Here is a 16420-nt window from a genome sequence, read left to right as displayed (position 1 = left end):
CTTAGTCCACAAGCAAAAGTCCTTACATGACTCCAGAATTTGCACTGACCAGTACTTAAACAGAGAGGTAAACACAACATCGTGCAGTGTCTCAGCCCTAGCACTCATTGAGTAAAATGAGTACTAAGGCCCTGTATTTGAGCTTTCATACATATATTTAATATAATTACTTGGGGCTAAGAGTATATAATATTTGGATCAATAGTAACATTATTGCAAGGGTTTCTAGAAATACTCATCATCCATGTATCAGACAGTCACGGTAAAAACACCTTCAGTGGTACCATTCCTACCAGCTGGACAAGTCACACAAGCTATTTGTGAACACTCAAAATCTCATGCTTTCTTTTGTTATGTGCAATTTCTGCTGAATCGGATGTTCCTCATCACCTGCTCAAGGAAGTCACTGAACTTCCCACCAAACACTGAAGGATGCTTGTGCTACTAATATAACAAATAGAAGCTTAACATTACCATTTTCAGATACATATGAAATACCGTATGGAAGCTTACTGTATCTTCTGAGACATCTAACATTAACTCCCCCAAATTTCCTTTCCTACTGCTGTTTACCTAAATGTCACTGCTTTTGCTGTATCACTATGGGAACAGTGGCTGTTCCTTCTGTTCCTATATTGCCACTACCAATCACTTTTTCTTTGCCAAAATTTGCTGCCAAAACAGTCTACGTTCTCAAACTTAAAATATAGCCTCTGACAACAAAATTCACCAGAAAGTGTTCACCAGAAAGTCAGGCAAACCATTTCCAAATAAAGACAAAATGAGAAACTGCTTTAAGAGAACTCTCTGGATCTCATTCTACTGTTCATATGAACCCTATCACCATATCTGAACATTTCACAGCCTCAAACTTCTTTTTCCTTTTGATAGCCTTTTAGAGCAGAAAACTATTTTACAGGTGGGAAACTAAAGTACTGAAAAGGTAAATAGACTGTCCAAGACCACACAAGAATTTAGGGACAAACTAAAAAATTCAGCAGTCATTTCTGAAGTTCTTGGTTAGCATCTTACCTACCTTCTCTTACCCTTTCCACTATGGCAAGCAGCCATTTTACTTCCTTAACCCACATAATTCACTGTTCCTCTTAGAGGAGAAAAGCAGTTCTGTAAGCATGAAAATTAATAAAGCCTCATCCCTATGGCCTAGCATTGGTTGATGAGTTTTGGTATGACATGTGGACTCCTGCTGCAGCCTGCCTTTGCGGGAAAGAGGGAACACAAAGTTTCTCTCTTCCTGTTCTCAAAAAAACATGTAAAAATAACTTTTAAATCTTTGTTTCTGCTGTATTTGGTTGAAATCAGATACTCTCAGAAGTCACAGAGCTCAAAGGGATACACATATTGCATATGACTACAAAAGCTTTTTTTTTTCCCCTGCTTTTTCCTCTCTTTTTAATAGGAAGCTCCTGGAAGAACATCCTTAGCTATTACATCACAGCTTGTGGCCCATGTATTTTTCAACTACATTGATAAATGCTCTCAGCCATACAGTGCTCACAGAAAACATAGATGTTAGAATCAGCTGACAATCTTTTACGACAGAAGACAAATTCCTTTAAAACAAGACACAATTCTAACCTATGCTGACAGACAAGGCCTGTGCCTGCTCAGTCTACCTATGCTCAATCTGCATTAACTATGGGTCTTAAGCCTGCAAAGCCTCCAGCAAGTTTCAGAGTTCAGGGTAAGGTCTTCTTATTGTATTAAGAATACAGATGGCACACGCATCTGGTCTTAAGATGGACTTACACCAACACACCCATGACAATGCAAACATAACACTGAATCATTAGATGGGAAAATAACATGGTCTCTGCTGAAACCATGTTCTAGGGAATTTCAATTATATGGGATATTTCCACTATATTTTAGACAAAATGTAAAAAATTTTACATACCATTCCATTTGGTACAAGAATACAGAGAAACCTTCTGTTTTATATTATACTTCAGTAATTATGGCAGTTGAGGCAATCCAACAGGAGACAGAGGTAGCTGTATTACACAACGAATGCAGGCCAGTCACAGAGACTTGGTACCTTGAAGTATTCCTCTTTCCTCTAGCAGTCAGAGCACAGACTGTAGTATCATTTAATACTGTGAAACTTTTAAGTATAAACATCATTCCTTTTTATTACTGATTTTTTTTTTATTCAGTTTTTCTGAAGTCAATGGTATCAAGAAATTTCAAGACCTTATTTTAATAAATGTGCAAGATCTACATAATTTAGTAGGTTGTTTTCTTTCAGCTTTTTCCTTTTCTATAGCAATAAATAAATTATTGAACAATAAGAGCTACCTGAACTCAGAACTATTAAGTTTTCTAGGGATGAAGATGAGGATATAACTACTTAGATATCATTTCATGATGAATAACTGACTTATGCCACACATCGTTGGCACATGTTTTAAAGGATTCTGGATGAGTGTTTGAAAAAAATAAGCAATAGCATCATAATAAATCCATCAGAGTACAAACTGCACTAAAAAAACACGCGACAAACATAATACAGCTTTGGGGTATTTGCTACTCAATACCTTAGAAGGACTGCATTTTTCTGATTAGTTGAGTGGCATAAGATGTGATCTTGCTGGAGGCTGCTGCACTGCCGCAGCCACCGTCAGCCAACCCAGAAAAATATAATTATTAAATTACTGAACCTTATTAATGAACATCTCTTATGTTTATGTTCTTACATTGCAAAAAGCTTTTCAGCCTTTATGCCATACAAATGTAACTGGTCTGTACTGGAGTCCAATGGCTCCTTTGTGCCACTGGATCTCCTGCAGAATTTTACTGAAATGCAACCTGGTAGTTCTGTACAACGTATTTAAGCTGTCAAGCGTGATAAAATTCAACATATCACCTGTTTTGTAGCATCTGAGAAGAGGACAACTAAAATAATTGGCCAAATGAATCTTTGGGCTGAACCACTTTCCTCAAAGATACATCAAATATTAGTTTCTTAGAAAATGTGCAATAGAAATAAATCTGAAGATAAAATTCTGATCTGTTTTAAGCTGTTTGTCTAACAATATTCCTTCTGCTACACTGACCAACACTGATCATAGTTTGTATTATGTGATTTACAAACAAAGAGCAAGATTCAGACGTGATCAAAAAGTATCATTCTGCAAGTTTTCTAACTTGTAAGCAACTCTCTACCCACATGAATAGTGACCACTGAAAACCAACATGTAATAAAACTTTGAACCTCTGTTGCCATATCACTATCAATCACTACAGTCTTATTCTAGAATAATATTCCCTACTAACACTGAGCAGGCAAACAATGTATCCTGGTCAGCTCTGTTGATTTAATTGAAAATGCTATCTTCATAATTAAATTTTGAGCATAAATCTCAAATCTTTATTTGAGGTTTGGTTTCAAGTGCTGAAGTCAAGCACCTAGGTTTCTGAGAAGAATCACAGCGTTTCATCAAGGCATAGTTCAAGAAAAATGGAATTCTAAAAGCACTTTTCTTCATAAAAATTACTATGAAAAAAACCACAAACAGTAAGCTGCTCTTTGGTGCTACCAAGTGAATTTCATACAAGCAGTAAATAAGGGCATGCTCTCAATCTCCTCTGAAGGGGGAGGTGGGGGGATGATACTGCATTTGCAATTCATTAAATGAAAATTTTATTGCCGAGGATTACACAGTAACAAAATAAAAACAACCCAACATTGAAAAGGAAATCCATCCTAATTAACATTCTCCTACTATCACTATATATTCATTTAACCTTGCTTCATGGCCCTGTCCTTCCAGATGGCCCAGCAAAGGAAAGATTTTGATGCATAACAACAGGATAAAAAAATTTGAATTCTTGCAAAATAAACAGTAAATGAAATCATACATTCAATTGGCCATCACCGAAAACAGTTTGTCATTAAAGCCCATCATATTAGAAAATACATTTTAGTTGATCTTAACAGTTATGTGAGTCTTTTGAAGTAGCCAGGGACCAGCTTTTCAAAAACACCCAGAACTTACCCATTTCTGCTCAAATTAGGCAAGCAAGCCTTGACAAGCACTTTCAAAAGCCATGGGTCCCAACTCTGGTATTTCAAGACACAGTGCTCACATACACACAGATCATATTTAAAAAAAATAAATAAAAACACAATTCTCAATGCTTAATATGCTTCTTATATGAATTATGTTTTGAAAAGAAAGAAATCACCCATATTCTGCATAACCTAGAGTTTTAAAACAGGTTTTATAAAGCAGATCCACGTCATATTTATGGTAATCTACTTTTGGCGTGGCACTGATATATGGCAACACGTAAAGATTCTCAATTTTATGCATTCATTTTTTGAGTAAAACCTTCAGAAGCAATTTTCAAAGCTTCTTTTAGCATAGCAGCTATTGTCAACAAATAAAACTGTAGATTCCTATTTTGTTACATTTACATGCTCAGTGTCGGAAGAAATTAGTAATTCACATGGTTTCCATACAGTCAGTAAACTGTTTTTATAACCTATGTTTGTTTGTGTTTTTTTCTGAGCATTTAAAAATCAACTTTTACTCTATTCCAAAAGTTTGTATGACAAGTACAAACTTCTCCCCCTCATCTTAAATGTCTCCTTTAGATTTGAATTACAATTTTTATGTCCAATCTGCTTTCCCACTGACCATTCAACTACATAGTAACTAAGAAGACTATTCTGTGCATTTGGAAGTACACAGGTTTACTTTTATTGTGACCAGTTTATAAAGTTTTGTAGGCATACCTTTATCAAGCAGGGAATAAGGGAAAAGAAGGGTGGGGAATCGCTACTCTTCACAGCACAATTAAACCAGGAAAAAAAGAGCCTTCTACCAGTGCAGCACTATTCTGTTTGGGAGACTGACTTTAGGCTATAAGAGAGAAAGAACTCTTCCTAGTGTATAATGTATCTCCCTAGGCAGTTTGCCAGTAATGCACTACCAGCAAATCTTTTTAAGGAGAGACAAGCCCTTAGCAGGAATTCCCCACAGGAACAAGCTTGCAACTTTGAATACGGAAAAAACATTTCCTTTCAAACAGGAATAATTGAGTACATCTTTTTGTAAGGCCTTCTGGTTTGGAAAACTGAGAAACCCCCTCCTGCATCAAAAAAAAAAGGCCGCAGGAAGTGTGGGGGGAAGAATTATCTTCGCGTTGTAATTAACTGAAACCTGTAAAACTAAGTTGTGGACCTCCTCCTCATACCCTTGCACTCCAAACAGCCATTTTTATCTGTGCTGAAGTAGCTAGATCTTAAGTTGTACTGGGGCACACAAAATTAAATAAAGAACAAGAACTAGCCTATGTTATTCCCAAACATTCACAATCCTAAGTGACCTTTCTACTAGCTGGAAATTGCCAGTCATCTTGGTCATATCTTTCAGGACTGTCCCTTCTCTTAAGCCAGAGTGTGAAATAAAATTTGTTTCATTAACCCCTAGAGATGGGCTTGACACACGCAATTATGTTTACCAAGAAAATTCAAGAGCTATTTCACGCTACTGGTATAGCACAGAACAGACAGAATAGGCCTAGGACAAAGTGGGTGTAAAATACTACCAAATCAGAATTTTAATCTATTTTGCAGAGGTGTGCATTACAACACAAAGGAAAAAAGTTTTCTGAATATACGATCTGCACTGATAAAATTCAAAGCAATTCATAGTAATTAGCTAATGCATACTATTGAAGTTTTGGGCTGCCAGTAATATTAAAAAAATTGAAATATGAAGATAGGGCTGAGTACAGCATTATAATATATTTTTTTAATAATCCCCTTGCAGAAATGTCATCTATTAAGGAATTCTTGCAGTTGTGCAAAGGTTACTTACTGATGCATCCTGTCTGGCCTAATAACCATCAAATAGCTTTACGATTAATTTTCAGAAAGATAAGTCATGCTGCTCCAGTAGTTAAACAGTTACCATTTTTTAATGAGAAAACAGATGTCAAGTTAATCTATATAAATAAAAAGTAGCAGGAAAAAAATGATCAAACCTATCCCTCATAGCATTAATGTATGTATAAAGACAAGAAAACTGCTGAGAAGAGAATTCAAGCCTCTTCATTTTTATGCCTGTGTGAAAAGAAAACGGACAGCTCCTAACATTTGGATTTTTTTCAGAATTAAACTACTGGCTTTCTCACAGGTCCTCCTGACTATTTATACACAGAACTGTACATACATTTCACTGACCTGAATCAATATGAAACATAAAATTCCTGTGTTATATATTTCTGTGTTCAGTATTTTTGATTATTTTTTCAAATTAAACTTGATCACATTTTCCCTTAAAAATAATTAATGCAGTACCTTTAGTACCAGTAGTTAGGAGCTTGGCTAAATACATACAAAACATTGCAACATCTCCATCATGTCTTCCCATATGCAAAATGAAGTATTTTCAGTAGAGTCCAAACTATCTTGCATCTTTCCTGAAAAGTTTACTTTGGTGACTTTTATGCCAGCTAGCAGATATACTAGGAGAAAACATTAGCTAAGAATCCAAAGGCAGAAAAAGCAGAAACACAGGACATCTTCCAATCTAAATAACTTTTTGATATGAGGTAAAGCGACAGAGGTCCAGCCCTCAAAGATCCCTGAACTGAAAAAGTAAACCCAGCAAAGACAGTGGATATACGTAGAAGTCTTTCTGAAATACATCACAGAACATGTAGCAGTTAAAATCTTTAGAACTATTTAGTAAATGCAGTTAAAATTAATAACATTCTACGACAATATTTTCAGATAAGCTACATATAGAGGGTAACTGGGTGCAAGGTAAAAACCAACAACCTTTTCAATGGATGGATTAATTAGTCATGTGGCCTTAGAATGAATGAGTCATAGGGTTGTTAATGAGATAAGGATAGGAAGCCTGACACCTCTTAAGTCAAGAGTTCATCTGGCTCTTCCCAGAGTACTCTCCTGCTGTGCCCTAGATTGAAGGCACAATTAACCGTTCAGGGACAACTGGCTTTCCTATTGCTGGAAGCACTGAAAGATCCACCTAAATCTACTTACAGAGGAAATCTTTGCCTATAAGATAGGATGCAAACATTACCTTTCCGTAGCAGTGTCCCCTACTACGGCTCTCTCAGTCCCAACTGCCTGGGAGAAAGAAGAGCTGTCCAGGACCATCACCTGACCTGCTCTGTAAGCACAGCTGGAGAGATCTTCTTTTAATGCAGAACCTCACTCTCTGAGAGGGTTCTCCCTGTCAATGGTAGTCAGAAACAAGGCAGAAGAATCCTGCTAACAGGGGCACAGAATCTTTCATTATCATTAGGTTCCAGCCCTTTATGCAGTATGGTCAAGCCCTTTACTCACATGACTTTGCACTTGCCAATTTGCTGTAATTTATTCAAGTCTCCCAAAATGCACAAGTAGATCAGTGTTACAAGTAGACAATCTCAAGTAGAACCGTGTCACCACTGCAAACCTTCAGGGTCTAGTCACAAGAGATGCAGTACGCCCAAAGCGGACTCAACTCAAAATTTAGGGGTGTACTTTCCATAAACTCGGTATGGGATGCCTCCTTATTGTTCACATTTACTTATTAAAAAAAGAAAAAGGAAAGAAACAGAATAACCAAAAATGTCTTAATCGTGGCCAAAATCCAGACTTGTATTGTGCCAGTCCGCCTGCACATTGTAAAGTTAGAAGCTCAGTGGTAGTCAAACCAATGGAAAAGTCAACAGGAGGCAAAACACAGGAGAATAGAACATGGTACAGCAGGATGCTACAAGAAAGAAAAATTGAGGTGGGAGAGTGAGATACAGCAAAGCATGCTGCAGAAGAGGACAAACAGAAGAGTAAACACAGAGGGAAGCCAGAGGGCAGAGACAAAAGATAACAAGAAAGAATTGAGTGGGAAGTTACCAAGACGAAAGACATGAAGGAAAATAACATACCACAGATGGGGTAAAAAAATGGAAAAGACAGAAACAGAAGAAAGATATGTACAGGAAACCCTTCCTGCCAGAAGCTGCTCCTTATCAAGCTTAGACATGAAACACTGCTAAACGAAGAGCTGAATCAAGCATGGAAAGTTCAGATCACCTGAAACTTCTGAAGGCAGATGAAAGAAACTACATTAAAATATGAAGCCATGAGCTTATGAGGATTTCATCCCAGAGACACTGCCCCTGTTCTGCTGCAAGAGAAAAAAACTTCTCTGGTTCAATAATACTTTCATCCATCTACTTGCAGAAGAACTCGTCCCACTTGTGAAAGAACATTAACTAAGTAAGTAGAATCCAGGATCAAGTTAAATAGCTGGTTTTAAAGTTCATCAGTCTGTATTACACACTATGCAGTATGGAAAAGCATGAGAGGACTACTCTATTTAAAGTGCCCCTCCTGGCACACATCAGACACAAAGGTCAAGGTGTTTTAGACAAATGATTCGAACAACTTTCCCACAGAACCCAGGACTGTAACACTAGCAAGTGGTCAAGCACAGTCCAGTCTGCACCTCTGCTTTGTTTGAAATGCATTGGTTTTTATCACCCAGTACTAACACCATTCTTGAGAGAGAATGACCATAAATCCATTGTGCAAGAGGATAGCTGTAGTGCACCCTCTGCTCTCAGAGAAAGGCAGAACAGAAATTTAAGCTTGTCTACTCAGAAGATGAAGACAGAGAAAAAACTACCAATGAAAGGGACTCGTGTCCTACAACATCAGTGATTGCCATCTGCTTAATTGAGTCACTGATATCACGAGGAAACCTTTCCTTGCTTCCTTAAGTTATCGTAAGTATCTCATATCCCATAGCATGCTGCTGGCTGTATCACAAAAACTTCAATAATTACAACCTGCATATCAGTAAAGATGAGTGACCAACACAGAAACACACAATTGTCCCATCCTTGCGTTGTCCATTTTCCATAAACAGTCTACTGATCAAAAAAACAAGGGTGTGGAACATTCTCACAGACATCTAAAGATATTTGAGACTAAAAATTAACTCATATTCAAGAATAACAGATACCCAAGACATATCCTTTTTTTTTTTTAAATGCATAAACATGCATACATGTGATTTGCTATTACTCTTAAGAAACGTCTACCCGTTTCTTAAAAAGTTTGTTATGGCTTTGGTTAATTTGTGCTAAAATTTCTTTTTGCCATTACTACTGCACCATTGAACTGACTTCATGTTGATCAGACACCACATGTTGAAACATTCATGAGAAAGTAAGAACTGTGCTCGCTCACAGCTCAACCGGTGGTAGTTGGTTGACATATGGTCAGAGTTTCACTGGCTCAGGCACAGGTGAAGACAGACTCAGAAACTGGACCTCAGGTTTCTCTTACAAGTCTTGGAAATTCCATCACACAGAAGCTGTCTTCTAACATCCCATCACAGAGAGGAATGAATAACTGTTCTGCACATATATCCTTGGATTGAAGCTGCCATTGCAGACTTCCTGAAGTCATAAAGAATGAACACTTCAACTTCTCACATTCTCATATATGCAGTCTTCTCCCTAGCCCAAGCAAAACTGGAAAAGTTTCTACTTCTAGTCCCCACTTACCAGTATTCCACTGGTTTTTGATCTCTTATACCATTGCTTCCTCTTTCCATGGCCGATTACCAATTATGTATATTTCATATTCAGAAAAAAAATCCACATGCATAAATATTTAATTTTTCTGTTTACAAATTAAAAAAATATGAGCCAGTTCAGCTAGCTGATGGAAAGCAATTAATCTATTCAACTCTATGAAGCAACATTGATTTACTCCCTGAGAACAAAACCCTAGATATAATATCCATATGCAAACTAAAATTTATAAAGCTGAACTTTTAGGGTTTACATAATGAGGAAGAGAAGGCACTGGAGACAGACTACATTCCTGTTCCTCACTCTGGTCTCTCCCCCCAAGGCACTAAACGATACAAGTGCTGGAATCTGTACAGTGTCAGCAGATGCCTGTGTCCAGAGAAAGGAAAGTGGGGAGAGGAGGCTGTGGGGTTGACAGGATCAAATACCTGGGCTGGAAGGAGAGAGGAGATTATCTTATTTCCCTCAATTTTTTAATTTGAATTAAAGACAGAGTGGGGTACGGTCTCCTGTCAAGATCAAACTGGCCATGTAGACCTCAAAGAAGACCAACAAGCCTACATGCAGGGGGCTAAAATCCTACCAAACCTATTCATAACATTTAATACTGATCTTAAAAATTTGATCTGTTTTTTAGACTAGCATCACAAAAGATGTGAATATTATTCAATAGAATAATCCTCACTTCCACTATAAGACAACAGCATCAGGAAACAGATGCTCAAGCAGGTTCTCAAGCAACCCTGAAGATTTCCAACTCAGCTCTTCTATGATATTCCCTCACAGTACACTCAAATCCACACTAAGAGTTCAATAACAGAAGTGGGTCTACACTAGGAAAAATGTCAGTGAAATACCAGAGGAAGAGATGTGAGCCCGGACCACTGATTAGTGTATTTCATGATGTAGAACCTTAGGCATAAGAAAAGCCAATGCTCCTCCTTCCAGAACTATTTATTTCATTAGATCAGATACACAGGATGTGCTTGTGTGATCCCTTAGTGTGATCCCCAGGTGCTTAAACCTGTCCCAACACCTGAAAGTACATTGTCAGGATAAACTCTGTTCTTTGAGTAAACTTAGTGGAATTATTCAACACCAGTGTAAACAGAATACGAATTTAAATAGCCAAGTAAACATTATACACATATGACCAAGGGTGTTCAAGACCCTTTCTACTTAAAATTTATAAGGATCTCTTTAAAAAAAAATAAAAAAAACCCAAAAATTATTTTTGCTTAGGCTAACCTGGCCATATTAGATTAAAAAAAAAAAAAAAAAAAAACTATCAGGGATGAAAATGTCCATTTCTTTCTAAATACTAGCGCATTGTAGAATTAGGTCAGAAATACCAGACGTTAGCCTAACAAAACTAATGCTAAAAACATTTCTTTCAAAATGATTAGCCTCTGACACAAGTAACTGCTTTACCCTTTTCATGTAATGCTTTATGAAATTAGTTATTAGCAGATCTCTTGGTGGATTGACAGCTATGGAGATTTGTGCCCTGAATATCTCAGGGGAAAAAAAAAAAAAAGAGATAAAGACTGTTGGTTGGCTAGATACACAGCTGCAGAAATCATTCTTTACATTGACCTGAATTATTCTGCCTTTCGCCAGCATTTTTTATTGTCCATATTTGCTTAATCTTGATAGACAAAAGAAATATATAAAATGGGTCATATGTACAGAATAATTACTTTTAGGAAAATAAACAAGCTTACGCACCACAAATTACACAAACATGTTCATAAATAGAGGACCTCACATCAACCTAAACTTTCAAGGTAAATTAATCCAAAATTACCTACTTATTGGTATCCAATTCTTTATTTCCAACACAAACCTCCTCTCCACCCCAAAAGGTCACATGCAGATTTTGAGTGCACAGGACTGCTGAACTCCACTAACTATTTCAAGATGATATTTAACATAAACAATGACATTATCGCAACATAATTTAATATTACCCTTGAGTGTGATAACCTTTATAAATTTTAATAGACAATTAAAACAAAATTAGTTTCCATTATATATTTTCAAGCACAACACTAGTATACTATTTTCAGTCAAAAAAATACATCTGCACACACTGCTTACTGCAGTACTATCCCTTCTTTGAAAGGTCACTTATACCAGCAGTGACTACTTTTAAAATTCACATTGATGTTCCTATCACTTTAAAAACGCATTAATTTAAAATTTCTCACCATCGTCTCATTCAAAACTAAAATATCTAGTAAAATACACAGCTAAATAACACCACTAAAAATTGAAAAGAGACTAGACAAGCATACTAGGAAAGGCAGGAAAGATTTCAGAAGGATTGAAACAAGTGTCAGAAACACAGTAACAGTTAATAAATATCTTTAATCGATATAAGCAGCAGAAACTCAAATTAAAGTTTTTATACTATACATATAAATGCAGCAAAATATTAATGTACGTTCCTCTCCGAAGAATTTCACTGCTGAAAAAACTTATTTTAAACAGATGACGTAAGGGAGCACATATTAAAAAAGAAAAAAAATAGAAGTAATTCCATATATATTTCAAAGTATCTCTACTACCAATTTTTTTTTTTTCTAAAATTACGTATACTTAATATAATCTCAAATACTAGCAGCTAGTCAAGTTAAAAGTATAGCAAACAAATATAAAATAACAACTCAAGAGTACTTACCAAATTATGATTGGTTGAATTTGAATCATCTTCTGGGAACGGGATGTAAACAGCTAAGGCCACACAATTGGCAAAAATAGACAGTAGTATAAATATGTCAAATGGTCTGGAAAATCTTGTTAAGGAATTCATGAATTATGAGTACCTACAAACTTTTAAGTCTAGTTCTCCTTTCAGCATCTACACTTGTAAAACAAGTCTTTTAAGGCAATCTTTTGACTGATAACTGTGACAAACACTTCATCATCTTTAGTTGTATCACTATACCATATTATTTTCCACCACAATGATCTTTCAACGTCCTCTTCTTTTTGGAAAAAAAGGAGAAAACCATTACTCTTGCTGCCACAGAGCACTTTATATTAAATTCCAGAGATGAATATAATTATACACTCTTAAATCAATATGTGGGCCATCATGACGGGTAAGGAATACTTACTGAGCTGTTCTGTCCTCACATGCTCACACAAGTCTTACTAAAGTCAACAGAAATGTGTTTGTCCAAAGGAGGAAATCACTGGGGATCTTGCTTGCAGTAGGATATGAGAAAGATTCCCAGCAAATCATAACTCTTCTCCTGTATGACAGCTGGAAAGCTGTACAATGGATGCAGGAAAATTCTGAGCCCTTTTTTATGTCTCCAACAGCTGGACTCCTCAACAAATTCACTTTGGCCAGGGCAGATGAAAGTTTAGGTGAGTAGACCGGGAAATAAAGTATCATTACTGGACTGGCAGCCATGCGTACTGAGAGGTACACACAGCTGCTATAGGTTTTCACACTGACAATAGCATGAATTGCAGCTACGCTTTTTATACTGTATGTGGATGACAGCAGTTGAAACCCAGAAATACCATTTGTCTTCCAGAAAGAAAAATATTTCTTAAAATTCATACCTATGAAGTTCATCCTTCAGTTTATCATTAATTTGCCTTTCCCAAAAAGCATTTCATTATTTTCTTGTAACTGCAAACGTGGAGATACCCAGATGAACCTAACCATGAAAATTTGGAAAGGGAGTATTTTGGGCTTTAGCTATGGTTTTTGAGATCCTTTCCTCAATTTGATGCACAACTTCCTGATACCTGTCCATAAGAGTACCATAAAAGACTGAGAGAAGAGTACTGAATATAATCAAAACCACGTTTTTGTCAGTGTAAAAGATTTTTCCTGAAAACAACTCTTACAAAGCCCATATGCTCCATAAGATCTATTAAATTTTGTTTATTGACCTACAAAAAGTTTGTCACCTCAAGGGCTGAGTTTGTGTTCCCAAAGCCTAACAACATCAACAGCTGCTCTGTTGTGTACAAAATAAAGTTGCAACATGCAGCATCCACCAGACTGAAACAAACAAAAGATACCAGTGCAAGTCTGACAGCTTTGTTTTATGATGTAGAGCTACTGGGACAAATTCTGCCATGAGTTATTACACCCTAGATCCATAGTAATTTCATTTAACTGACCTTAGCCAAGGAGAGGCCAATTTACTGAAATTAGTTGGACTTCTACCAGTTGAAATGAAAGAAGGAGTTGTTTCGCTATCTTTAATTTGCAATTGAATTATGTTCAAAGAACTGAAAAAAAAAAACCCCAAGCCCTATAAATGAGTAACAGTTCCTATTGCCAGGTTGGCTGTTCTGTTTTAAGTAACAAAATTACTTTTACCTCAGTAATCTACTCTCTTGAACCGCTGTTTCCCGTTACAGGGATGTTGCCATGGTTAACATTTTTCTTCTCATACTTCAACAAAACTATTTTCTGTTTCAAACCTTTTCTTGAGAATTAAATAATATACCAAATCAACATGTTATCAGTTCTGCCAAAGAAATCCCCATACTTCCACATCACAACCAAGATAAAGCAGTCCTTTCCAGCATACAAATTATCATGAATACAGCCAGTATATCTGATTTCCTATCTACAGGTGTACATGCTTCCAAATACATTTGGTGGTAGACATATGCGGTAAAAGTACAGAAGATTAATGTATTTCAGACACTTGTATGTACTTAAGAGTGAGTCCTTGGCTTAACTAAAAAATCCTCCCTACTTATAGTACTTGAAAAAATAATCTTTTTTAAAAGACTACTACATCTGACTCATTTGCCCTAACAGCAATACACCAAACTGAAATATGGAAGATACAGGTTTGACGTCTTAGGTCATCTCCCAATTAACACTGCTAGATGCACACCTATCCATTCAATTTTATTTGGAAGGGCAAGAAACGCAATACAGAGATTTGCTGGAATATAATATAAGCTTGTAATTTTAAAAAGTTCTGAAAGTGCTCCCCTATGTCCTCCAAGAACAGCTATGAGCCCTTCTCTGGCTTTGAGCTACTCCAGTAAAATGAGATTCTATGTCATTATGAGACAAATTAGGGGGCTATCTTTAACAGCAATTTAAGCAAAATTAACTACCATCAACATTAATGACAGTTACCCACATGTGCAAGTGAAGTAATGTGTTAGCTGTGAGATGCTGTAAAACAATCCCCTTGATACATGCAAAAAACATAAGGAACAGATTGTAAAAACGAAATTGCATCAAAGGATACTTCCATTCTACTAGACTAATGCAGGCTCTTCGTATTGGGTTGTTGAGGGATAAACAGAAAAGGGCACGGGGTGGCCGACTATTAGACGTATTACCCTGTTTTTTGCTCTTGGCATATTGCTGGCGTTTTCTTTGGGACAGAGATCCTACAGGCTGGGCTGTGGTGGTACTCATATTTTGGGCAGCCTTTGCTTGTCTAGCAGCATCAATTGCAGCTTGCCAAGATAAAACAGTTTGCTTGGATGGTGCTGAACTGTTTGACTGAATAGCTGGTCCGTCACCAGGGAGAGGAATTCTGGTGCTACTTGCATAGTTCGCCTCTGTGGGACAAAAGAAAAGAGTACTCTGTTATAATTTTTTTTAATGCTAAAATATATAACAATATTTGATAAAAAGATTATTTTAAGACCTCTTGGCAGTTTGATGCTCCCATTATATATACCACACAGCACAAGCGTATGCACATATATATATGCGTGATTGAACAGTAGCAAAAAATGCTCAGAAATCAGTGTTATAAGTTTGATGCAAGCATCAAGACACAAACGCTTCACGTTTTGATTCTTCCACTTATGGCATTTTGTCCTAACTGGATGGCAGCTTTCCTGTCCCCATGTTTATCCAATAAAACATAGCTACTCCTTAAGATCAACTTTGCTGTAGTACCTTAGCATTTACTATTTTCTCACTTCATTTGGGTAAAAAAAAAAAAAGTAGTTCTTTAAAATTCTTACGCATTGTTTGATTGAGAATAACCAACGCTGGGGGGAGGAAGTCCTGAAAGCAAGTTAAATCTTGCCCTATTCTGCACTCTCAAAGAAAAATGCGTGGATGCCTCCCACAAGTGAAAAATCCAATATTGTCTGCCAATAAACATGTTTATAAAGCACTGGTATCTTTCACACTAGAAATTACAACCACTGTAAAGGGATGCGGTTTGGTTTTGCTTTTTCACAAGGATTTCAAAAATAAACTGCACCTTCCAAATAATAATAAAGTCCTCTTTATCCAGATGACAGCAAGGAAGGCAAAAACACCACCTCCTCGCAAGGATCTTTCCTCGCGAGCTTTCCGACTAGAGCAACAGAGTCTACTCCTACATACACCTGTAGGAAGGAGAGACTCTTAAGTGAAGTGCAAAACTTGAAGATGCCTCGGTGGAGAAAAAAAAAAAAAAATATGGAGGAAGAGCACAATATACGTGCCGGGAATTAGGGCAGGCGGGCGGGATGACTGTGACACGCATCTACCCAGGCAGGAGAGGGAAACGGCTCCCCAGCCACGGCTGCTCGTCAAAGAGGGGAGAGCCACAAAAAGCACTCCCCTCCTTTTTTCCCTTTTTTTTTTTTTTTTTTTTTTTTTTTTAAGGAAGCCAGAAGTATTTTGTTTACATGCATTAAATTCTTCAAATTATTCAAGCAAATGGCTTCTCTCAGCTTACTGCTTTCCCTTTATCTTTTTTGCAAATATTACCACTGACAGCTTTGTCTTTTTTTCTTTGTAGCAATTAAAAATGCTAACTAGTCCAAACCTACAAACCTCAGCAGAAAGTCACCAGCTCCAAGACAATTGTTTGTTTATACC

General features: G+C 36.8%; 1 protein-coding gene across 6 annotated transcripts in view; it reads right to left on the bottom strand.

The window, feature by feature from the left end:
• Positions 1–16420, bottom strand: part of CACNA1D (calcium channel, voltage-dependent, L type, alpha 1D subunit) — a 194392-nt gene that overhangs the window by 177190 nt on the left and 782 nt on the right. For all 6 annotated transcript variants that reach the window (XM_014943228.1, XM_014943231.1, XM_014943232.1 and 3 more), the window contains exons 2-3: positions 14838–15156; positions 12275–12380 (exon numbers count right to left, since the gene is read on the bottom strand). In XM_014943228.1, the coding sequence (XP_014798714.1) occupies positions 12275–12380; positions 14838–15156 (425 nt within the window). The remainder of the gene's footprint in view (positions 1–12274; positions 12381–14837; positions 15157–16420) is intronic.

This window comes from Calidris pugnax, unplaced genomic scaffold, assembly GCF_001431845.1.
Source record: "Calidris pugnax isolate Ruff unplaced genomic scaffold, ASM143184v1 scaffold128, whole genome shotgun sequence".
Taxonomy (NCBI): domain Eukaryota; kingdom Metazoa; phylum Chordata; class Aves; order Charadriiformes; family Scolopacidae; genus Calidris; species Calidris pugnax.
This window is presented reverse-complemented; position numbering and strand designations above follow the sequence as displayed.